The following is a 26,484-nucleotide window of genomic DNA, read 5'->3' as shown; positions in this document are numbered from 1 at the left end:
TGATGTCAAGGGTTGTGACACGAGCGGTAAAGGCCACTGTCCCTTGTTTCAACTGATTTGTCTCATAAACCTTTATTCGTGAGTCCAAAATTTCCAAATGTGTGTCCTTTCATGCTCCTATGTGTTCCATTAGCTTAATATCATATTTTTCTCTATTCTCACGTATCTTTCATTTCTCCCTTCCTCTCACATATTCTGTTCTTTACCCATGCCATGACAAATTCATGCCTTGCTATGTCCCCCATTCTTTCTTCTCCATCTGTTTTTCTCTTTCTGTCTTTCTTTTTTCTTTTACTTATATATTATGTACAACAAAGTCATGCTCATTCCTTCTTTTAACTTCGTCACTGTAAGAAAACATTCTGCGACTTTCGTAATAACTAATTATATGCCATTTAAAAATACAGCTCCTAGAGGAGAGATAACTTCCCCTCTCCCTTGCCTCTAAGCAGTGCGGCTCCACAACCTGGGATAGAGACCTAGGAAGAAATAGCACCAAAAGCAAAAAAGAAAATCTATTCAGTGATAAAGAACCTGGACCAGGTTACAGAGCGAGGCACCACAAAAGACTGAAATCAAATCAAAGTACTTTCCTAAAATGCAGAGCTCTCAGACAGCCCCAAGATAGAGAGATCTGTCCGGTGAGCATCCAATTCTATCACAAGGCCCAGTTCAACATCGTCTCTTCGATGAAGCCTTCCCTGATCCCCCACGGTCAGTTTTCGTTTCTCCCTTTGTGCCACCACCATATTATATACGTAGTTGAATGACAATATATATCATATTGTTCTTCAGTGATTCACGTGCCCTTCTCCATGACTGAACTGTGGGTTTATGCAGGAGTGAAACTAGTCGCCTTATTTATATCTTCATCCCCAGCAACTAAGAGAGTGCCCGACATGCATTTAAATGCTCAAAAATGTTGATTGAATGAATGACACTAAATGATCTCTAAAGTTCTATGAAGTCTCTTGATTAATCTAGGTATAGAAACTGGTATTTGGGGTTCATTTTTTTGTTGACATATATACTCATAGTCAAATGAAATGAGTCGACACATTCAATACTTACAACAACTTTAACATGTTTGGATAGATCTCTGGAGCTTCTCTGCAGGAAATCAGAAAAAGCTGCCTATACCACAAGGAAATAAAAAAAAAAATTCTTAATTACACGGTTATGCCAAAGCTTTGTATCTATATTATGGATAATTCCTAATGATTCTAAATGATGCAAAAATATAAAACAAGTTCTCCTTTTGCTGAATGCAAAGGAGTGCAGTGGCCGTCAAGTTGAAATCTTTTTGTTCTCAAACTATAACCAATAATAAAATTTAAGATCACGGGAGGAAAGTAAAAAAGTAGATGTTCCAAGGATCAGTTTGAAGATTTATTCTGACCACCTTCCTTGACCTTCCTAGTTGTCCATCAGAGGCTGAGACAATCTTTTACTCGCCCCCTCTTCTTTCAACTCCCTCTATCCAGCGGTACAATTTTTTTCCAGTGGTAAAAATTTAAAGAACACTTTTTGAAAATATCCATATTTTGGAGATCTTTTTTCCTTCTTTCTGGCCATCTTTTTCTTTCTGGGTGTCCTTGAGCAAGAAGAGAAAGGAAAAGAAGGGGCCCCCTTTCATCTTTAACCTCATATGAGCTTCCATGAAAAACTCCCCATGCTCTGCCAGGTTCTCGTCCAAACACTAGTACATGTGTACCCCTGTGAAAACGTCATTCTTACCCAAGATTTTCCATATGTTTTTCAGTCTACCTAATTTCTCCTTTCTCTAGGTTGGCTCTGATGTCTGTTTATCACATCGCTCCTTGAGTATCATTCCTTCAGTACAACATGATGCCTCAGGTTTTTAAGTTCAAAGATAATGGAAACTATGTCTCTTCTGCCAACTAACATAAGACATGCATCTTAACATAAGACATTACTTTTATTCTTAAACCAAGACTTTGAACTTAACCATACATAGACCCTGCAAGTAAACATCTGAAATGTGTATGTAATTATTTTTAATATAGCTATCAACTTTATTACCAATAGTGAATGTATATTAATTAATGTGTAGTAATTATGAAATAAAATATGTACTTACCCCTGCATAGAACATTTTATTTCGAAAACGACTGTTGAATTTCTCTGGATTTGCTTCTGTGAAAGGGAAAAAGTAGTTTTGTTATAGAAACCTGGTTAAAGGTAGTGACTTAGATGACCCCTATTTCCTGCCCCCTCCCCCAGACCCAAAAGCTTCATTATCATCTTCCCCTGAGTTACAGGCAGTTGTCACTGTTGTCCAGAGCTACAAAATGTAGCCCCCGACTGGCAGCATCAGCAGCAAATGAGAGACTGTTAAAAATGCAGATCTACGGAATTAGAATATCTGGGGTGTGGGGTAGGCAAGCTCTCTCGATTATTGCCATGAATGGTAAAGGGTGAAGCACTCTGGACTCTACTCAGAACAGAGGGTTGGCAGGGATACAGGGGCGGGCTGATAGGGGAAGAGGGTGGAGGTAGAAGGGTGATGATTTGCTTTGATCTCCATAGGTCCTGGCTTCCATATACTATGTGCGCAGCCTCTAAATGTGATTAAATATGGAGAATTTGGATAAAAATTAACTGAGAATTTGCTTTCACAGTTTGTAGAAATGCCTAACTACCATTTACACTCTTATTTGTGACAGGTCTTGAAAAATTATTTGATTTAGTAGAGATATATGCATATATATGCAGATCACCTGCTGAATGTACTCAGAACATGTGACAGCAAAGGTTCTAGCTGAAAAAAATGGTTTGAGTTTGTTCCCATATGTGTAATAAGTTGAGGACCACAAAAAGATTAAGTGAGAATCTGCATCAGAGTTTTTTCACATGCATTCAAGGGATTTATAAAATCTCTAAATGAAATATTATTTCCCGACATTCTTTCTAATAAAATTCTAAGACATTTCAAAGGAACCCACTGCCAATGTTTCTGCTTTCTGCCATTTTATTCAATATGCTCATAAATATGCTCCCTGCTTAGGGCTACATCTTTCTCCAAGTCACTTCTCATTATACAGCTGGCTGACGAGCTGAAACTCTGTAAGTCCTAACCTTATTTTTGAACTATAAATCCCAAAAGTTGTCTAGATGAAGAAAAGTAGCAAAAATTTCACTCACTAAAGCTGGAGAGAAAAAAAGCTACAAGATTTCAGGAAATAACTCTGGACAATTGATTATTAGATTATTTTCATGATGTTTAGAACACAATATTAGCATAAGACGTAGATTTTGGGTTAAGGTTTGCAAACTTCAAAAAAGGGTAGCATTTTTACAGATTGGTTTTTGACAGTTATTTTCATCTATTTTATAGTTCCTATCTTTCAAACCTCTCCTTCACCATTTACTCACTCTTCTACCAAGTAAATACTGTAACCCTAGCACCAAAATAAAACAAAGAGTGAAACATTAATCTACAAGATACAGTAAACACCAAGAAGAAAGAAACCGTACTAAGTGCTCTACCTCCCTGAACTCCATTCTTGGCCCCAGAGATGACCATTTTTATGGTCTGGCCCTTCTTCATGATAACTTTGGCTGCTGAATGACATGTTGTTTTTAACCTTTTTTGACCCAAATTAGCCTGGGTTGGTTCTCTTTTCAGTTGTATTAACTCTTTCATGCTTTACAAAACCAGAGGCCAAATGAGAATCTTTGTTGCTAATCTTTGTTGCTATGCAATTGATCATAGATACATGGGCCCTAATTTAAAAAAAAAAAAAATCAGATCCAGCTATTAAGCAAATTACAATGAGAAATGGAAATAACACCTACAGTTCTGGCACAGCACTTCTTCAGGGCACCTGTGTCCACAGCTATTAAGTGAATCATATACCAACTATTAAATTTACTTTTTTTTTTAAAATAACGTGTGGTTTGTAAAATATTCAAATCTTCATGAGGTTTTCCTATGAGTCTTGAAGCATTGAAAAGGCCTTTTTTCCCCTTTGAAGAAATAGGTTTCTTTCTCTGAGAAAATGTTCTATAAAACCCAAAAAGACTAGCATTACAAAATACACTGGGCTTTTGGTGATTTCACTCACACAGTTGATGAAAACAGTCACCTCAGATGCAATTTAACTGAATAAAAGTTGATTCAGTAAGCAACCCGAAGAAAACGGAGATCTATCAAGACACTATCATTCAGAGAGGTGTCAGAAAGATAAAAAAACAAAGAGGTAGTGGGGTCACACATACGCTTTGGCCTTGAGAGCAGGAAAGGTATGGGGTAAATTCTACCATTCTCTCTTCTAACACCTGTATATATTATTGACTCCCAGATTGAGTCTATGATGGCAATTGGACTCCTTCCCCATTTTTATATCTACTCGATTCCAAACACAAATCAGACTTGGAAACAAAGTTGGCTGGAGCTAAGGGAGACATCTGCTGTGCCACTCCCTGCAGAAGCCAGGCCATAAGAGAGCAAGGAAGAGCCTACAAATAATAGTACTCAACTATTCCTCATTGGCTATTAGAAAGAAAGGGCTGAGTGGCCGAATATGTCTATGTGCATGTATAAGAGTTACTATGACCTGGAGGAGGACCAAGGGTTTTGGACCCCAGCTGTATCAAGAAAAGGGAGCATACAGAATTGGGAAAGGGCTAGTAAGAAAGCTTAAGGGCTCTTATTCCTTAAGAAAGTTGTGTCTGTTAATCACTTTGAACTAAACCATGAAAGGTCACTTTCAAGAAGGGCCAATAATACTCAAAGTACCCCAAGACTCCAATACTGGAAGTACTTATGGCTTCTTGCTGCAGTTACTAGACTGTCCATCTTCCTCTTCCACAAGAAGAGAGTGTAAGATAGTGAGATCCAAATGCTCACTGTGCAAGTCTGTGCCATTAACCTACTCGTGATCGGACTGTACACCAACGTTAACTATATTAGTTTTCTGTTTCTGCAAACTTGGCAACCTAAAATATTCATTGATATTACAGTTCTCTAGGCTAAAAGTCTGGACTGGTCTCTCTGGGTCCTCAGTCTCGGATCTTACTAGGTCAGCCTAAAATCAAGGTGTCAGCCTGCATAGCTCTTACTGAGAGGCTCTGGGAAGGATTCACTTCCAAGCTTACCGAGGTTATTGACAAAATCTATTTCCTTGCAGTTTTAGGAATGAGGTTCTTTTTCCTTACTGGCTGTTGGGCTGGGGTCCATTCTCAACTTCTAGAGGCCTCCTGCATTCCTTGGCTTGCAATCCTCCCTTCAACATCAAGGTTAGCAATGGCACATCAAATCCTTCTCATACTTTTGATCTATCTGACTTCCCCTTCTGCCACATCTTTCTAACTTCCTGTTCTACCTTCTCCTGCCTTTAAGGGCTCATGTTATTACATTGAGCCTACTCTGATCATTCAGAATTATCTTTCTATCTTAAAGTCAGCTAATTACTAACCTTGATAACATCAACAAAGTCTTTTTGCCATGTAAAATAACATAACCAACAAGCACGACATCAAATGGCAAAGTCATGGACACCAAAATTCTACCAACCATCATCCACCCTCTGATGATTCACATCCTTCACATTTGTAAAATACATTCACTCCCTGCAAGGTCCCCAAAGGTCTCATCCCATCATGGCATCAACTCAAAACTTTAAAAAATCTCATCTAAATCCCATCAGCTCCAACATCCCAAATCTCATCATCTAAATCATCTAAATGATTTGGCTCTGGATGTAATTCATGTATAATGATGATGAGGCTCTGGTATAATCCATTCCATTGATTTAATATATTAATCCCATCCTTATACAACATATGTGCCATCAGGATGAGACCCTAAACCCTACTTGTATCTGTAACTGGTCCTTCATATTAGGAAGATATTTATAAATATAAGTTCAACAATATGTTTATAAAAGTCAATGTGCAATTTGAACCCTATATAACTCACACATCTTCCATATTTTCAGTATTGCATACTTACCCAATCTTAAGACTTCATTATGTATATATATAAATGACTAAAATTTATGACTGCAGTAACATTGCCATTTGCAATTTAAATCAATATTAAAAATTTTTCTTCTAACATTATCTCCCATTAAAGACATTTTTACCAACATTATCTTCATTTTTCTAACACCATCGCCAAAATCTTTCATTATGCAATAATTGGTCAGCCAACTCATCTTTATCTCAAGTTCCTTGTCCCTCTGCACTTTTCTTTCCTGTCTGAAAAACCCTCACATACTTTACTTCTTGTCTAAATCACACTCCTCCTTTATCTCCCTTTATCTACCCTTCCTGGAAATTTTCCCTTTATACCTTTCCCCTGCCAACTGTCCTGCCAAACTCCCATGTTATCTACTGTCTATACGACTAATCTTGCCTTTGCTATATATACCCTTCTGGTGTTATTTATCTTTTACATATGGGGCCTGTCCCTCAATGAAACATCCCATTACTGAAACAAACACTTTTTGAGACAGTCACTGGACTTGGCACAGGAAAATTAAAAAAAAAAAAAAAGGACAGGGTTGTTTGCTGTCATGGAGTTTGAGTGGGGGAGACAGGTCTGAAATGTCATTTTGTACGTGTTATAAAAAGATGTCTGTAAGAGAAGTGGGGAGGGTCACACATAAAGGGAATAACCAGAAAAAGGGCCCAGAGGCAAGTACACTTGATCTTGAATGATGAGTCAGTACCATGCAGAGGTTCCAGGTGGAAAAGGATATGGACAGAGAATCTCAGACAGTGAGAGTTTTTCAAGGGTAAACCATGCCTGAGCCTTCATGCCTAGCCAAGAGCCCAGCAGTGAATCCTATGCAGTGATGGTAACAATGAAATTTAGCAAGCCATTGCAAACAACACCTTTTAAAGAAATCTGTCAGTTCTCTCCATGAATCATGAAACATTCATAATCCTTTGAAAAGTGCAGATCTGCATGTATCTCTATAGTCAGGGAAAATAGTGATTCCTAAATCAAATTTAAATTCTGCCACCTCTAGTCATAATTGTATTTCCTTGACCTTGTAACATAAGGTTTGACTCCTCTGAATAATAATTTTCAATGATGCAGAAAAATTTAAGCATCCAATCTCAGACTAAAAGTTTGATGTGTTTAAAGTCCTTCATGTCCAGAAAAAAATGACAATCTAATTAATACAGTTGGCAGAGTGAGACCTAACTTTGCCACCTGATGATCATAATCATTGTTAACATCACTATACATTGATAGATTAAAATATTTTCAATGTACGTCTGCAAGCACTTGTCATAATACAATAATGATTAAAGTACTGGGCAAGACTCCAACTGATAATTAAATGACCAATCCTCTTACATCTCTAAATTCTGTTCAAACCATTGTACTTTCTCATACACAAAAAACAATAGTTCAACCATGCATGGTGTAGCCACTTTTGAGAAGAATAAGAAAGCACCTCTGTTTTCCAATCAAATGAAGTGTACCTTGTTTTTGATCAAACACAGAAACCCAAATTATTCAAATCTTTGCATTCTTTATATACAAAGTCAATCAAAATGTTAAGACTACATCTACTCTTCGCTTGATTTTCTACTGGTAATTCTAAAAGCATTTACACGGGAATGCCACTAATAAACTGTCTCAACATAAGTATCACTTTATTTGTCCCTTCTAAAAGAAAGACAAAATAAGTAGCAAAGCTAAAATCTGTATTTGTTGCATGTCAACTTGATGAGCTATTTCACATCTATGCTAAAAATTGTTTTTGCATTTAAAATTTTTTAAATTCTGCCTTAGTGAGATGTGTCTATTTCCCATTTTGTATAGACTGGTTGGCATAATTCTCAATTTAAAGTACTACAGGTTTTTTGACTGATCCCTAATAGGTTATTCTATCTAAGCTCTTTTTTTTTCTTTCTTTTTATAATGGCTCTCATGAGGCTTTGAGTCACACTCCAAGTATTTTATACAAACAATACAAGTTTTATCATGAAGTCTCAAACTGTGAGTTGCTATGTTGGAGAACAGTTTGAAGTCTCAACTATGAGTTTTCCTGGCTTGAGAACAGACACTCATTACCAGCAAAAATAAATGAATTGTCCTATTGAAAATGTGGCCATGCCATCTTTCTTTTCCTTCTGCAGCCAAGCTAGAGATTTCTTGACTATCCAGGTAAAAATATGAGGAAATCCAAATAAACAGGAAACAGTTTTTAAAAAAAGAATAATAGCTCGAGTAAGTAAACTTTTCATCATAAATAATGATTTTATTTACTACAAAAAGGATAGTTAACAGGTACTAAGAACTTCACACCTCTGGTCTAGGCATATCAATCAAATCTGGTTCTAATATTTTGTGAATATTTATTTTGTACCATCTCTATATCATTTTTATGAATATTATAGCTATTAATCTTAAGTGACATTAATTCTCCCTTATCAGCTCTTCGGTGGCTGCTTTTCCTCAAAGTCTCTGGCTTACCTGCAGGGCAAATGTTTGCAATTCCATTCCATATTGCATGAAAGCACTTACACTAAGCCTCAACAATAAATTATTCCAAGATTAGTGCTTGGTATCTTTTAATTAATTGTTTTATAATCATACAAACGTATAATACTATGTATAAACATATACACCACAATTGGCATATTCCTCAGTGAAGTGAAATAGTCCCATAGCTTAAAAATAAGGGGAAAAAAAAATCACTTTCCCACAAGAATTTTCTTGTGGGAAAAGGGCAAACTATGGCTCTCTCTCCAATCAGTATGGCTTTGATTTGGCACAGCATTTGACCCTCAAAGCCTCATAAAACCAGAAAAGTCTACCAAAATGGCTGAATTCTGTAAGAAAATTACAGGTTTGGATTTCACTTATAGTCTGTATTCTAACAGCCTTAATCTTATAGCTCTACTCTTGACTTTTTGTGCATAAGGGTATTACCAGAATTTTCTCTTAGAATCTGAACATTTAAATTCTGGCTTTCACTACTCTATTTTTCACATTTTGTGAGTTAAAACCACTTATGTTCTTACAGAATCTGGAGGAAAATAATCTCTCATTTATGAATTATCTCACATATTACTAACCTACAGCCTAACATTATTTTGATTATATATTAACATATTTGCAAGGGACTAGGAACAGATATAGTTATGGATATAGGCATAGATAGAGATGTATAGTATAATTATATAAGAAGAGAGTTTGAGAGAGAAAAAGAGAGAGAGAGGCTTCAAAGCATAAACCAAGATCTTAAACTTTCTCATTTCTGAATGGCATAAAGTTTTGATTAAATATTTAACCATGTCATTATTTCATCTTATTTCTCTTTAAAAATTGTTTTGCTCCCCCAATCCTGACTCCATCTGTGTTAGTATTGGAAATTACCATTCGATCCCATTCATACCTCTATCTTGTCCAATGGGGATTTCTAGCACCTTCCACAAGTAATCCAATCACCATCACACCCTTTTCTTTCAACCCAAACCACCTATAGCCCCCACTCCTATTGTTCTAAGATGCCTGTCGTTTCTTTTACACACACAGGAAGAACTTTGATGTTTTGTTACCAGGTTTCAATGGCTCTGGTTATGACATGTTAGGCTATAATAATCAATGGCTTGAGAGGCTCTAAGTACCCTCGTGACTTTAGTGAAAGAAACTTTATTACTCTTAACAGTTTGCTAACTTCAAAGTTTCTAGTCAAATTTAAAGACGAGCAGTCCTGAGACCCGGAGCACACATGTGGTCCTGTCCTTACCATCTTCGAGACCCTAACAACGAGGACTCAGGCTCCCATTCGTAATAAGCTCCTACACTGCCTAGCTCCCAGAGTCATCATGGAGGTCACAATGAAACAAAACTGAAGCGAGCTGTCAACACTTAAGTGATACGCAAACAAAAGGGAACATGCAAAACACCTGCTGGCAACTTCCTCCCCAGGAGATGGAAATGGGACGCTGTCCTCACCTCTGGATTCATGAAACTCCAGCGTGACGTGGGCATCGAATCCAAGGCTGAAGTAATTATTGAAAACATTCAGAGGAAGCTGCAACAATGAACAAAGGTAGAGGTAAGGTTGTGTGTAACCAGACAGAAAGAGAAAAATAAAGCCAAAAGCCAGACATCCGTCTCTGGGGCCACCCCCTGGGACAGAGCAGTCACAACTCAAGGTAGAGGGCATTTGCGGGGAAGGAATAGGGATGTCTGAATTAACGAAAGTTCAAATCAAATAATATTCTCAAGATTATAAATAGTATAGGAAACAAGGGATATACATACAAATTATTAAAGGAGAGCCATTCTTGTGGACATTGTCATAAGAGAACCTTATTATGCAGAAAGATGCATGTTTGCAATAGTTACAAAGAATGATTCACTATCCAAACTTAGAAAGTGAATTCAATTGTAAGGATCATGTCTAACCTACTTAATCAGTAGACACACTTTTTTTCTAGAATTTATGTTCAGCATTTTAACATTGCAATTTAAAATGAATAATATAATCTCTCACTTATAGTTTTAAAAAATTTTTTGACAAAAGTCATATAAGCAATAAGGCAGTAGGAGACGTTCAGCTCGTCTCAATCTAGAAGAAAAATATATATGTACATATATATTTATCAGCATTATTCGGATTCCTATTAGTCTATCAAACTTTGTATCTTTTTATATTATATTCCTTGGGATAACACTGGTCAATAACATTATATAAATTTCAGATGCACAATTTTATAATACAACATGTGCACATTTCGTCGTGTGCTCATTAGCCAAAGTCTTGTCTCCTTCAATCGCCATGTATTTGACTCCCCTCATCTTCTTCAAAACTTGTATTTTTAATATGACTCTGAACTATGCAAACACAGATCTACAGATGCACCCACAAGCCTTAGCATCCCTTCCTAGAGTCCTCTGTGGCCCTGGCTGTTGGGATGCAAGGTGAGTAAGAGAGATACCTGTGCAACCTGAAATCGTGCATAAAAACTGCTAAATCAATGAAATTTTAAGGCCTCCTTTCGCTGGTAGGACAATTAGAAAAGCACGTGGAAAATGCTAGCAGGGAAATGGTGATTCCTTATACTTTTCCTTTGGCAGCTCGGAGTGGAAGATAAACATTAAAGTAAACAGAGAAGCAATTTTCTCTCAGCTTGGGTAATGTTTCCAAATAATGATAAGGTTCATCTTCCAGATAGAAATGTACTTCTCTTCTGTTAGAAATAGGTGTTTAAATCTCAAGATCCCAAAAGTAAGTTTATTACAGTGCTTCATGTCCCTTGATCGGTAAGATTTTCTGTTTGATGAGAGTGAGAACTTAGTTCCATTATAAGAAAAAAAATGAAATGAGAGGGAGAGTGAAAGAAAAAGAGATATTAATATAGAAAGAAAGAAAAATGGATGGCCTTGGTCTCCAATGGAAATAAAGAATGGACGCCCCTCCCCCACCCCCTACCTCCCATAGAAGGCCATGAGTCAGGGCTTACAATGATTCAGAGGTCAAATCAGCCCTTAGAAGAACTGGAGAACAAGGAGAGAAACTAAACACATAGAACAAGGCCAAAATCATGTCTCATTTTCCTGGCTCCATATTTGAGAATGTCCAGTTCCTGCACTTAAAGAAAATGCCAGTCCTTAGTAATGACGGCAAGGGTTGGCAATCCTGCCAAGAGCACAGATATGTTCATCTCTACCATTTATGTTCTTTTGGCTACAATTCTAACCCATGTCTTAGCATCCACTAATAACTTAGGAGAACATCTGGTCACCATCCCATACATACTATCCCAATTTAGTCTGTTATTAAGTTTTTATTCATATTTTCCAAGAAAAATTGTCCCACTTTCCTACACATCTCTTCAAAAATCCATTTTCAAAGCCCTTTAAGTATTTGGATTAATGTTCCCTGGCTGCACCAAGAAGCCTTTCCATTTCTTAAGCTGTTGGGAAATAATTTAAATATAGATTTCTATTGACAGCCTACCCATTTTAAGTTTAATGGAGAAAGGACCTTAAAATTTCCAGATGGTACATTTCTTTTTACTTTGACTGTCTTCTATCCAATTTCTGTTAAGTCCAATATATTAGAAAGAAGCATCATTTCCCAAAATGATACATACTGTTTAAATAACATTGTGACATTATGAACTCGAGATCAACTGAGCAATCATGATATCTGCTAGAAACCTTCTAATTTCTGGATCATGGTTTAGGTGAAAAAAACTATGAAGATGAAATATGTTTAATAAATAAGTGTTCATGAATAAATGGGTGTTGGCTTGATCTAAAATGATATATGGTTCAATCTATTTTAAGGCCAAAGCAACCACGAAATCTTGGCCTCAATCAATGATATAATGAAATACAGCAGGAGTGCTCTTTAAAGTACAGATGCCCAGACCTTATCTGGGCCTTTACTTAATCAAAATCTCTGGGGACTAGGCCTCGTAATCTGCATTTTTCACAAACACACCTGGAGATTCTTATGCAAACAAATGTTTGAAAAAACCATCATGGAAGAAAAAACAGAAAGTAATATGGAGATAGTGACTACTTGGCAATCTATCAAATTTATCTGAAATTGAGACCAAAACTTAGAAACAAATGTTCCACTGAAGCCCTATACTAGCATATTTACAACTGTGTCCCTTGGTTTGTCTTGGGTTGAAATCAAAGCTCAATACACTGAAGGGAAACACTAAGGCAAAACATTTATTTAGGCATCTTCGAGTCTCAAGCAAGTGATGAAATTGGCTTAGTTAATACTTCCTAAACATAAGGGATATTTGATATTAGACCAGAAATCTCAGGAGGTTACTTTTCTATTGAAAGACCATATCCCTAATGCTTCAGAACATATATATTTTTCATCTTCTCACAGGTTAAGAGTTTGCAATGAACTTGAAAGATTAGAAAATGGATACATGTCTTTCCGGTGTGGACATTCACAACAGGGAACAGAGCCCTGTGCTCTGGACTCAAGTAGGGAATCTAGGTCTTTAGAAGTCTATGAATCATTAAGTAGTGTTAAACTCATAGCCCAGTAGCCATAAACTCAAACACTATCCTGTTATCTTAAAGGAAGGAATCAGTAGTTGACTCTCCAGCCAGAAATGTATTTCCTGTGGCTCAGGCAGATGCTCCAGGGTTCCATTCTGCTGGAGAAAGAGATCTCTAACCTTACACACGCCTTCTTCGAGTTCTTCAGGAGGCAAGTCAGGGTTTCTTTCCACATGGAGGTTCCAGCGATCTAGCTGTACGATAGTCCCATCTTCTACTTGGCAAAGGATCTTAGAAACAGGTTCATCAGTGTAGCCCTAAGAAATCAAAGGACATACCCATTGCTGTCCTGAGTCATGAACAGCACAGACAAAGATATTTCATGCAAGGAGGAGCTCTCTAGAGCTCTCTATTTATTTTGCAATTAGCAAGGCTGGGAGAGTAAATGGTTTTCCTCGAGGTATTTAGATCTTAAGACAACAGTCATAGATAATGTGCACAGAAATACTAACCCTAGCTGGGTTGAGTGAGGAATTACTATTATTATTTTTGACACTGAGAACCAGTAGTTGCTAGGGATTGGGGGCCAGGATGGATGACTGCTTTTATCAGAGTAAAACAGGATCTTTTCCCTCTGGCTTCCTACTAGAGGAATTTGGGAGATACACAGAACAGGTGTGTGCAGGCAAGAGGGAAAAAAATTGGGGTGGCATCTGATAGACACTTTCTTTTATTAATATTCCATTTCAGTCACCTCTCCCTAACCTTGTAGCAGGATGTCATTCCTTCCATGACCTAGGGCAAGAATGACTGAAGAATAGCTCTGTTAAGGAGCTACTGACCCCTCAAGCACTCAATACTGACAGCATGTTTATTAAGGATAGTCGAGACATTGATTTGGATGAGAAGAGTTAACATTAATAACAAATGCTTCATGTAAATATATTTATTATTTATATAAAAAAGACCTGTGGGAGGTTAATTCATTCACCCAAGGCCATATTAATATCTGCTAATATCTGAAGATAATTTTCATGGAGCCCCACCCAGGCGATGGTCTCATATGAGAAGATAAAAAGCTGGTAGGATTCCATATGTTAGGATATTGTGCCTTCTTCCTATCTTAGTACTATAAAAAATAAAAATAATAATAATAAAATGGCTGGTTGGTGACAGGTAAACTGCCTCTACTACGCTTGCCTGAAAGTGTCTCCCTGGTGGAAAGGACAGGTGGTCGTTACCTGGATAGCCAAAGCCATAATGACACTGACCACAGAAACCAAATGTTCAGAAAAAGCGGGAAGTTTCCCAAAGTACGGGTTGTAAACCTGAACCCGACTTGCTATTCTGGCCAGAGCCGAGAGTCAGGACCAACTCACGTCTGTGTGATTGTTTTACGTGAAGACTTGAGGACAAGCCACCGACTGTCTTTTAGTGATTATCTCGAAACGCCCCAGCCTGTGTACTAACCCGCATATATGATTCTTATTCCACATGGTCTCTTCTCTTGCTGATGATAAGTTTAAACTGAAAAAGTTACTGAAGAAAATCACGGCTCATCGGCACATCGATTCACAGCACATCGATTCACAGCACATCGATTCAGGTCTAACTCACTCCTTGCATGTTCCCCTTCCATTAGAACATCTGTGGATTTGGGAACCCTGTCGCTGGATGAGGCATGGGGCATCCCCCCAGAGAGCAGTTCTTACCCCTCCCCAGTTGAGAGTTCGAGCCAGGTCGTTGCCGGTCCCCAGAGGAAGGACTCCGACGGGAGGCTGAGGGCTCAGCTGCAGTTCGTCCAAGACAGAAAGGATCCATCCCACCTACAGACACATCGGGGGCCAGAAGAGAGATAAGAAAGATAGATAAGCTACAAAAAGACAGTCTGAGAAGAGATGGCTTTAAAGAGCAAAATGGAATGGTTTCTTTTCTCTTTAAAACATATACATATGCTTCAATCCACTGGCCAGGGAGCAGAAAGACCACTTGCCTCAGGCAGTTTCAAAACGGCAAGTCTCTTATGGGGAAAAGGACCATTTTCTACACGTTCCATCAAAGAAGCAAAACTAGACCCATTCATATGTATTTTTAAAAGCGCAGACTGGAGATCTACTTTAAAATCGAGGAGAGTTTAAAATTGAGGGAGGTGTGTAACGTAGGACCCCGGAAGGAATATAGGACTCAGAATCAGACTGCATTTCAATTCTGGCTCCTATTGGCTCTGTCATCTTGATGAAATTATTTAACCTCACCGAGAGTCGTTTACTTGATTTTCAAAATGGAGATAATAATACCTACCTCACAAGATTGTTTATACAGTGAACTAAAATATACAGAAAGCCCTTAGCAAGCTTCACGGCCCATGTAAGCACCAGGTAGGTAGAAAACCTTCACAGTATTATCTTAGAAATTAGTAGTGTTCTCCTAAATATCCCTACATCCCCCTTGATGGAACATTAGGAAAACATAATTAGGAATGAACCTAGCACTTATTATAAGTGTAGACAGAAAATAGATACTTAAATGCTAGAATCATACTCCAGTTTAATCATTTTTCTAAGATAAATAATACTTTGGGTTTAGTCTTATTATAACCATTTAAAAAATTACCCAAAACTTTAAAAAAGCAAAAGCAAACATGCACATCCTCACAATGTCATACTAGAGTAGTGTTTCACAGGCCTATCTAAGAACTTTATAACTATCGGGTAACATGAAGATTTCTGTCCTATAAAGATGCAAATATCGAGAAGAGAAGATTACTTTAAATGTTATAGTTTTATTCCCCCGGAGGACATAAACAAATTTTGTCTCAAATTTAGAAAAATTATTTTGGTATAAGCTACATAATGCTTTTCCTCTACGTCTCCAATAAATCAGCTTTATTATTTTGTTAGTTCCTTCATTAAAGAACTAAATAAATTTTTTGACATGTATTCATTCTATGTTTGTATGAGCCAAGTTTTCTAAATTTTTTTTGAAATTATACTTTAACAGTACATTCATTGAATACTACTCTATATAAAACACAAAACTCAGCTATTGAAATAAAAATGTAAATGAGCTAGGCTGAGATAAATAAGGCAGAATGCCTATTCTCGAGGAGTTTACTATTCGCGAAAAGAGTAATAGACTGATTGGCTGTCTATGGGCTAGTCCCGAACAAAGTTCTCTAATGAGTTATCTTATTAAACTTCAAAACAACTCTATCAGATAGATAAAATTTTCATCTCCATTTTATAGATAAGGAAACTGAGACTTAAAAAATTCAATGACCTTCTTAATATCACCTCCTTTATGTGGTAGAGCAGGCATTCCAAACTAAGTGTGCCAAACACCAGAGGCCAACCCCTTAGCTACTCTGGTCACAGGGAGCCTTTAAATAAAGAACTAAACCCAGTTCTGGGGACAGGCTGACCATCCTGGAGACAGTGCCATGTACTTCAGAATCTCTGAAGCACTGGAAAAACCTTAGAAACTGCTTATTCAAGTTCAGTTAATTTGCAGACTTATTGACTGAGGTGCAGAGAGGCCACATAATTGGCTCAAGACTAAATAAGTAGAAGTGGCAGAGTCAAAGTCCAATCAGGTCCCTGGACTCCCATCTAAAACCCTTTCCCCTTCGCAAGGATCACTTCCTAGGATGAAAAACTTGCCTGTCTATCAAGAAGTCTAAAATTGTGTCGATCTTCTAAAAAGGCATTGCACAACGTTCATCCAGTGTGATAAGCTAAAAATCCACAAGTGTCCAAAAACCCCTTCATCTCCCAAACTCGATAATTTATACCTAGACAACTCCTTAGATTTCCACTCAGTGCTTCCTTGGTTCTTATTCTACACGCGATACTAACAAAGCTTGCTATTGAAGTACAAGGCGGCAGGGCGAGTGCCAGATGCTAAAGCAGCTCTGACAACTGTGCTAGATGTTGTTCCTGGGCTGCTAAAAGCACCAACTAAATACAGTAAAAGTAGGTGCCTCTAATAAACTACAAGAAGGGGGTTTAAATGTCATTTAAATTTTTTAAAAATCAGGACACTGTTCCATAGTGTAGCAGTTAGCACGCCTGCCTGCTTTACACACAGAAGGTCCTGGGTTCGCGCCCCAGTGGAGCCACGGTCCATCGTCTACAGCCATAGCACCCTGAACAAGCCCGATGTCTGATCTCAGAAGCTAAGCAGGGTCGGGCCTGGTTAGTATTTGGATGAGAGACCACCTAGGAAGACCAGGTGCTGTAGGCATAAAAAATAATAATAAAAAAATGTAAAAATCAGAAATCCCAACGATCATGAATCGCTGACTGCAGATGCGAACAGCCCTGAGCAGAATCAGACTCTCAGAAATGCAATGGAAATTAGCAGGAATCTAATTCAACATCCCATTCAAAGATAGGAAAAGAAGGCAGGTTCTTTAAAACTCTGAGAGATGATCAATCGGCTGCCCCTTCATGGTTTGTACCTACCAGTCAGTCCACTTTCTTTGGGGTAGATTTAAATTTAATCTTTTTTTCTTATTTTAGTAGAAATATATCACTCTATCCTTGGTAAAGATACTGCTGAGTTCACACTTTCAATACCCCATTTCACTGTAGACACAACAATAGAGGAAAGAAATAAATCTTTGTGGGCCAGAAACAAGCAGAACACAAAGCTACAAGCCAAGGAAGCCGGGAGCTTGTCTCTGTCTGATGATGGGGACTAGGACTGCGCCCCCTGCTGGCAGGAGGCTGTGTAGGAAGCAGGCTGCTTCCAGGCCTGGAGATAAGAGGCCAGGAAGAGTGAGAAGAACCACAACCAGCGCCTGAGACCAGAGTCCTTAGAAAGCTCAGACCTGTTAGGGCCAGAGGGAGAAACCTCTCTAATCGTAAGCCCAACTTCCCGGCAGCTCACAGACATACCCGAAGCGCCCCTGACATCTCCTCAGGATGGGAGCCATAGCCACCCATAGAAAACCTATCAGGGTCCTGGAAACCATTCAGACTGCCAGAAAGGGACAATGGAGTGATGCGGAGAAAGGAAAAAATCAAACACAACAAAAACGACTTCCTCTGGAAATGAGCCTGCAAAGAAAAATGCTAAATCACAAGAAAATGCTAGTACTGTGATGAACGGGAAGGTTCAGGGTTTAATCTACAGCCCATTATATACAAATGACTCTTAAATGACTTTGAAATAAGTGTCTTGTAACTTCCATGAATTGATGGGGTGTCTTGATCGGTATAACCGCCCTCATTCAAACCCTCTTAAGCTCTGTTCCTATCCGTTTTCTCAGAGAAGGTTGCCCAAAACCCAGGGGACACTGTGCTATAGTTTCACAAAGTGGCATGAGCCCTCAGGTCTCTTTAAACTGTCTCCTTTCCTCTTACAAACTTGGCCTGTACAGAAAAGGAAAACGTATAGTTGATTTGAATGAAAGGATCTTCCCCTTTCTTATCAATTGATTGACTTTATACTGAACTCATATATTCTATCTCCTTTTCCCACCAGCCAATTAGTCAAATATTTAATTTTCCTCTAAATACAAGCAGATAATCTTAGTATTTCATCATGACATCACCCCTGGAGTCATCAAATGCCTCCTGCCTTTCCCAGCACAGATTTTCTCTCGGGTACAATCAGTGTGAGGCTCCCAGTCCTTTGGCGGAGGTGGGTTTGTATCTTTCCTTTGTACAGGAGGAGCAACAGGAGGAGCTCAAGGAGCTACATCACCACCACCCAACAACCAGCTTCCTCTGAAGGCAGCATAATGTAGGGGTGGAGGGAGAATGTAAGGGTGGAGGGAGGGTGCAAGGGCAGAGGGAGAGAGACTAGCGGAGTATGAAGCCCAGCTCCATCACACACTGGTTGCGTGAGTTTAGGCAAGTCACCATCTCTCTAAGTTCCCTCATTTGTAAAATTGTTTTTTAAAAAGGATAAGAATAATATCTGCCGCTTAGGGTTATTTTATTAATTAAATAAAGTGTAGACATTGCTTAGCGTGTGCCGGAAAAACAGGAAACGCTAAATTAAAAGTAGCTGCTATGATCAAGCTACATTCTTCTTCTTTTTTTATTTTTTACTACATCTGTAAAGGTCCAGTTTCCTAGAAGCGAAGTGCTTTATTCCTGTCTCTCCACTGAAGTTCACAAGTCAATCCCACCTCTGACTCCATCAAATCACAAAGATTTTCCTTTCACAGATGATCAAAAACACTAACAGCGGAGGTGCACTGTGGCAGAAAGGTGCTATAAAAACGGGAATGGAAACAAATACACCTACAATAGCCAGAGACATAAAAGATCTTGAGAACTAAACCATATCTCTGTCCTTTATAAGAGCAAAACTGTATGAAAGACCTCAAGGCCCAAAGTGTTTGCTGGGACCTTCGCATTTCCCCAAATCATCTCCACCAGCTATCACCTTTCAATGAAATAATCTGATTAATTGCAATACAGAGCACCTGGCACGTTTTCCACCGCAACTGAAGAAAACTATCCTAACCGGATGAAAGCATTTTCCAGTTTGCAGAGTTCTTTCCTTTCTTTGTGCTAGAGGAAGTGGGGCTGCCGGCTTTGTCCCTGAGCAGCCCAGCCGTGCTGCTGCCGCAGCTGCTGGCCAATGCTGCCACCACCTGTTCATGTGCAGCTTTAGCTGTCATTAAATGTTCTCCAAGTGCATTTTGAGCCATACTCTCATTCTGCAATATACTAACAAGAGAGGCGGCTCCGAGGTGGAGAGGACAGTGAGTTGACATTTTATCTGAACAGGACACACATTGCATTTCCTTGTGTTACGTGCAGGCAGAAAAAGGAAGGATACCCCTACTGAGAGATCAGAGAAAACCAGGGCAAATGTCTGAACTCTGATGGATAATCGAGCCGGCATTTAACGACTGGGTGTCCCTTTCTAATATGTACCCCCACGACCCTTCCCTTTGATATTTTAATTTATATTTGCACTAAAGAGTTTACGAAGTCGCCAAATGCTAAAAGGAATGTTTAAAATCAGCCCTAAAGAAATCAAGAAAGAAGTCAAGGTATGAGCTTTTTGAAATAGACTGTAGATTTAGAACATCCATTTACTCGTTCACACTGCCTACTGCCGAGGTAGACCATGCATTTCCTCCTTTGCATGTGCGTGAAGCTGAGGCTGCGGGAGAAGAGAGACTTGGAGTGATCTACCCGCCACTGTCAGTTAAAGGAAAATACTACTTTTTTCCCTGTAGTAGGTCAGACATACGGGTGCCTACTGTTTAGCGTGTAGCCTCATCTAGAGAAGCCAAGACATAAGCATGAAGTGAGTGGCTAAAATCCAGGCCTTTGGAAGGACGTTGCTGTGGTTAAAGGTGGATGTGCTGATCCAACCCTATTCATCAGGCATAGGGGCCAGACAGGTGGGGATCATGTCACACCCTAAGGGGCCATGAGAAGAGGAGGATGCATGTGCCTTCAGTGTCTAGGTTCGCATGCTCTTTAATAGTTAAGCAGGGTGGCAGCCACCGAGAGCTGGGTGGGTGCAGACGTGGGCAAGAGAGGGAGAGAATACAAATTTACCTCATGACCAGAGAGAGGCTAATTCTAGTTGGAGATCATGAAGGTCTGAGGTCATTCGTGAGTGAGCCGAGATTTCTCTCAGCCTAGAGATCACAGATGGGACCAGCCCATCGGATACCTGCAGCAATGTGACAACCTCAGGATTACGCAAACCAGTGATGGAGCAACTACGCATGTAGCCACTGGTCACAGCGGAGGACTGAGCACTCCATGTGGCTAATCCATATTGGAGGTGCTGGAATTATAAAATATTTGCCAGATTTCGAAGACAGTACCAATTGAACATAAAATAGCTCATTAAGGATTTTATACTGATAGCATGCTGAGATGATAATATTGGATATATTGGGTTAAATAAACTATATTGTAAAATTAATTTCATCTCTTTTTTCACTTTAAGTGCCTTCTACAAAACTTAAAATTTAAAATAAGGCTTGCATTATAGTTCTCTTGCACAGCAATCGTCTATTTCACTATAATGCTACAGCCATGAAGACCCTTAGAGATTCAAAGTACTCCTTTACAGATTTAGAATGTCTCGGAAGAGGTTAAGGACCTTGCCAAAGGTCGCAGAAATAGTGGCGGAACTCCCTCTTCCACCTCCAAGTGCAATAGTGGGAGATATATCCCTCTGCCTTTTTGTATTTTTCAATAACATAAAATTAAATTAATATTGAAGCCTAATAATGTTTTTCCAAATTAATGCAAGGTGCTTATATATTAAATTACACTTTGTACATTTTAACATGGTTAACAGTTAATATAGTTTCATCTTAATCAGTCGAAAATATTCCATTTCCAATCCCTCCCTGAACCTTTGTCACTATACTGAAAGAATTCTGACAGCCTTTATAGTGATAGTATGTTAATGAAAAGCTAAGTACCTTACGTCAAATATATACCTGATGCTCTCAAGAATTATACTCACTTGCCTCTAGCCAGCAGTTTTTCTTCAGACATCCACCAGGAAACCTCTTTTTTATATAAACTCTGCCACCAGCGAAAATTAAAACTTTCATATTCTTAACTGACAACATTTAAAATATCAATCATATGCCTTGATAAATATTTCATAAACCCCATATATCTTTCACAAAACATCATATTTTAGCAAGGTAAAATAAAATAAAACCTGTTCTTACATAAGATACAAGTGAAGCAAAGTTTTAATTTTGAGTGATTGGACTACAGAGGCTACTGTTGACAAAAATAATTAGTTCAAAAGTATGTGCCACCTCTAAGGTAACTATACTACTTTTATCTTAGACACGCCTGCTGCAAGGGACCCAAGTAAACGTCCAGTGCATTTGTGAGTTATGTGCAAGGATGTGAAAACTGAAGTTAGGAACATAGATAAGGTCTCTAAGAGAAAAAAAAGTATCTAGAACATAAAAGTTATATTTAAGCCTTGCGGAATACCCATTAATTATGGTGTATTTAAAGAAGAAATGCTAGAAAAAGATGGGATAAGAAAAGAAGTAAAACCAAGGAGTCTACATGTCAAACAGGATGATATTAATGGCACCGGAGTACGTTCATCGATATTCAGCACTGTAATTGAGCCTGGTCATTAGGATCCATTAGGAACATATCAAGTCTCACTTACTCATCATCCTGGGTTTTGTCCCAGAGATTCTATTGAAACTATTATCTTGAAAACCACCAGTTACTCCCGAGTCTGCAAATTCAATGATAATTCTCCAGTCTCTCCTTTTACTTGAAACTCCTTTTTGGTTTGTTTGCTTCACAGGTTAGACTACCTTTCACTTCTATCTTTTCCTTTTCCTCTTGAACTCTGGCTCAGACTCCGTAATTACAGGTGTTTCACAAGTGTCTGAACTTGGCTGACTTCTCTCTTTGTCCTTTATGCTTTGAAATCCCATGTTTTTCAATACGCATCTAATTGCAGAGAATGCCTCAATATCGCATAGCCTAGAACAGTGCTTCCTACACAAATCCACTGGGTAGAGGAAGGAAAGAAGCAAGGTGAGAGAGAGAGCGGGGAGATGGGAGGTTCGGTGGGTGAAGGGGAAGTTTGGAAGGTGGTACACTCAGTCGATGAGGAAGCCCAAGATGAGGAGATGAAAGAGGTCGCTGATGTGGACTTGAGGTCATGGTCACTTAAGAAAGAGGAAGAACTATGAATTCAGAACACCAGGCATAACCTCAGCTTGTCTGCTGCTGCCACTGACATTTAGAAGAGAAAAGATGTGGGCGCGATGCCAAAGTATAGAAGAAGGTAATTAGTTTCTGAAATAAGGAAGATAACCATAGTAAAGAGTCACGAATGAGTTTACCCTTTTGTTAAAGATAACTAATCTGTGTGTATTAATTAAATATATTAATTTATACATATATATTTATTTATTTGTTTGGATGTAATTCTTACCAAAGAAAGTTATGAAAATCCCACACTATCATATCTCTAAATATATCTCCCAAGAACACTACAATTGATTGAAATTTAATGGGTATTGTGGGAGAAAAAAAAATTCCATGGTCAAATAATTTTCAAAAACACGAGGTTAAACAGAATGAAATAGGTTTGGCTTCTTTAAGACTTTGTGATAAATATTATAAGATAATAATGTGCATCGTGAAACTTGAGAATGGTAAATGCTATTTTCCCATCAAAAAAATGTTTTTCTCTCTACAGAGTATCTTAAAGGACCAGCAGAATCACTGTCCTTTTTTGCTCAGTGTTATTATTAGTACATACTGTGTATCCAACAGTGCATTAAGTGCTAATGTGCTATGAGAGATAAAATTAGAAGATTCTGTTGCTACTTTTGAAAATAAAACATTCTAATTAGGGAAATTAGAGAAAAGCCAATGATAGTTCACAACAAAAGCCGAGGTCTTGCAAGAGCAGACTTTAAATACGGAAGAAAAAGACACTGGGCAGCAGTATCTAAATGTCACATTCTTTGCTTCTGCGAAATATATCAGCATAAGTGGAGGGCAAATGGAAAAATAGATGAGACACATAAAACACAGGAAAATATATCCATGGCATTAAACTTCAGCCCAATTCTATCTTTCCTTCAAAAATGACTATAGATGGGACCAATTGATGATCTTTAAGGCAGCGGGCGGTCCCCAACCTTTGTGGCACCAGGGACCGGTGCTCCTATGAGAATCTAATGCCTGATGACCTGTGGTAGAGCCGAGGTGGTGACGCTAGCGCTGGGAAGCGGCAGCAAATACAGATGAAGCTTCGCTCACGTACCCACCGCTCACCTCCTGCTGTGCGGCCCAGTTCCTAACAGGCCACGGATCCGGTCCCAGTCCATGGCCCAGGGGTTGGGGACCCCTGCTTTAGGGGATTGGAAAGAGCACGAGGTGGAAAAGAATAAAGAGGACGAATAAAGGGAAAGAATAAGAAGAACAAAAGAAAGATGGAAGAAATCAGGGAGAGAGTTGGATTCTATTTCAGGGACCTACCGTTCCATCGCCACCACAGGCCAGAATCCGCAGATTTGGTACTTTCCTATACAACTCAAGCCTGTAGAGGAAATAGAAGAAAAAGTTAACAGAAGAGCACATCACTGGCCATGGCAAAGAGAAAACACATGGCAAAAATGGGGGGTTGGGCGGGGAGGGTATCCCTGGAGAAAATGTATAATCATGAGGATAATAACGACATCAAAACCAGTTACCAAGCAACCACGTGAGGGCTGATGCCAATGACTGGACCAGAGGCTGGCAGCAAACATCGTTTTTAAGTGGCCGGCACTGGAATGGGATCTTAGGATGTCCTAGAGTTTTATTTCCCTTAATTCTTATTAACACGTCAACTCACATTATTTTCCTCATTAGTTTGGACTCTCTTCTTTTTCTTTTCCCATCATTCTCCTCCCTCCTTTCTCAAAGAAAATCATCATTAATTGACAATAAATTGGCCTTATACATTTCCTCCTTATATTTTATTAGCTTTTCCTGGATCTATTTATTTTTCGAACCTCAACTTCTCATTCTTAATCCTAAAAAATCTTTTTCAGAAAAACAGGGGGAAGATAATCCATTGCTACATCCATAATTCCATCTACCTCTCGACTCACTTAACAGTCAAACTCCCATTATACACCTCAGCCCCAAGAGGGAAGTTTTACTGGTTTTCTTTTATTTTGAATTTGCCTACTAAAATTAGATTATTTTATTTTTCATGGTGGCTCTTAAGAAAATGCAGCGATACCACTCCTGTAAAAATGTTTGCCCAAGTGAAGTTGTTTGCCTAAATGAAGCTGTTAATGGATTTGTTCTAGAAAACATCACCTATTTAAATCAAATAATATTTTTCCTAAAAATATTTCCTGTCCTGCTATGTTCTCTTGCTGATCTATGAAGTATCTATCTAAAGTTTAACTAAAGTGATAAAACCTTAAGAAAATGAAGCATCTAAAAGGGCAAAAGTCAGGGTACAAGATTTGCCTTAGTGCACCCAAATGTAGAAAAACATGTAGAAGTCTTACAGCAAACTCTAGTGGGGAAGAAGTTTATAGATTAAGAGAACATTAGCAGAAATTTATATTTAATGTTCTCATACATGCTTAAATATATATATGTATATAATCTATCCATTACATACAAGAATATCATTTCTCTAAAAATTATCCAAGCTGCTGTTTCTTTGCCTCTGACATTATTACTTGTTAAAAATAATTAGTATCCCTTAAGTTCTAATTTTGGATATTATCAGATAATATCCAAACTATCTTAATAGATGGGTTTTTTAAAGGGAGTCAGAAAGCGGTAACGATGTCTCTGTCCTTTCCCACCACGTGCTCCTCTTTCCACCACGGGAAAAAGTTAGACACGTGTCACCTCCATCTAGACTTTATTTCAACACTTCTAACAAAAAAAAGAGCGTAAAATTTCTGAGCAGCTCAGAAAAGAGATTGAGCAGGAATTAAAATGTCTCCCCCACTGTGATCAATTAATCAATCTCTCAAGTGGACACAGATACACACACACACACACACACGCACGCACGCACGCACACGCGCGCGTGCGCACACACACACCCTCTGATTCAAATATAAGAACATATTCGTAAACAAATATGGCCGCTCTCCACAAAGGCACATTCCTATTAACATACGTCTCCAAAGTTGTATCTGCATAAATAGAAAATTGGTGGATCCTTTCTCAATTTTCAGACTTTCTCCTAACCCACAATTGCATGTACACAAGCAGCAAACACACGAGAAAGACTCAACTGAGTTAACAACCGAGAAGATGTGTTTCGAAGGGAGTTAACCCAATAAAGACTAGGGAAAACACCAGATGAAGTTTTAAAAGAGAACAGTACACGTGAGAAAGTAGATGAGAGGGGGTAAGAAAATTTTTCGCAAAGTAACCAAATAATGCAGCTTGACGCCAAAGCAGGAAGTCCTTCTCACTTGCCTATAATGGTATGGACCACAGAGGGTATTTCCAGACTTACGCATCTTTTGGCCCTTCCTGAGAAAGATCAAAGACTTGCCGTGGATTCAGGTACCACATGAACATCTGCAGGACTTTTGTTCCCTGTAAGGGAAAAAGAATGACAATGGGAAGAAATTCCCAAATATTAGCTGCTTATTTAAAAAATATAAATAAATCCTGTTATCTAAAATAATATCAAATTATAAACAGCTCTTTGGCCATCAATATTTATAGAATGCTCAGATTAAATTTTTGTATAATCCATTCCTTCCTTACGTTAGTCTCACTTCCTCTCTCTTTAACGTGAGGCAAGAATGCCTAGTTCGCAGACTTCTTGCAAGAATTAAATGCAATGATGTTTTAGGAGCACATCGCAGTAATTGACATGCAATAGGTGCTTAATCTAATCTATCTATCAGTTTTGCCATCATTACTGATTATATGAAAATCCATGTAGGGAACTTATTAGTCAGCCTACCTAATTTAATAATAATTTTTAATTTATTGTGCAGATTACTATTGCTTTGCGTAACATGAAAAATGGGCAGT

General features: G+C 38.4%; 1 protein-coding gene and 1 pseudogene across 1 annotated transcript in view; one reads left to right on the top strand and one right to left on the bottom strand.

The window, feature by feature from the left end:
• Positions 1-26,484, bottom strand: part of DGKI (diacylglycerol kinase iota) — a 375,451-nt gene that overhangs the window by 152,198 nt on the left and 196,769 nt on the right. The window contains exons 11-17 of the mRNA XM_039860746.1: positions 25,955-26,037; positions 23,953-24,013; positions 14,689-14,802; positions 13,156-13,293; positions 9,950-10,028; positions 2,102-2,157; positions 1,072-1,134 (exon numbers count right to left, since the gene is read on the bottom strand). Coding sequence (XP_039716680.1) covers positions 1,072-1,134; positions 2,102-2,157; positions 9,950-10,028; positions 13,156-13,293; positions 14,689-14,802; positions 23,953-24,013; positions 25,955-26,037 — 594 coding nt within the window. The remainder of the gene's footprint in view (positions 1-1,071; positions 1,135-2,101; positions 2,158-9,949; positions 10,029-13,155; positions 13,294-14,688; positions 14,803-23,952; positions 24,014-25,954; positions 26,038-26,484) is intronic.
• On the top strand, positions 17,103-17,218 carry LOC120601376 (uncharacterized; annotated as a pseudogene).

This window comes from Pteropus medius, unplaced genomic scaffold (genome assembly GCF_902729225.1).
Source record: "Pteropus medius unplaced genomic scaffold, Ma_sr-lr_union100, whole genome shotgun sequence".
Taxonomy (NCBI): domain Eukaryota; kingdom Metazoa; phylum Chordata; class Mammalia; order Chiroptera; family Pteropodidae; genus Pteropus; species Pteropus medius.
Note: the sequence above shows the minus strand (reverse complement) of the source record. Positions and strands in the feature narration are given on the sequence as shown.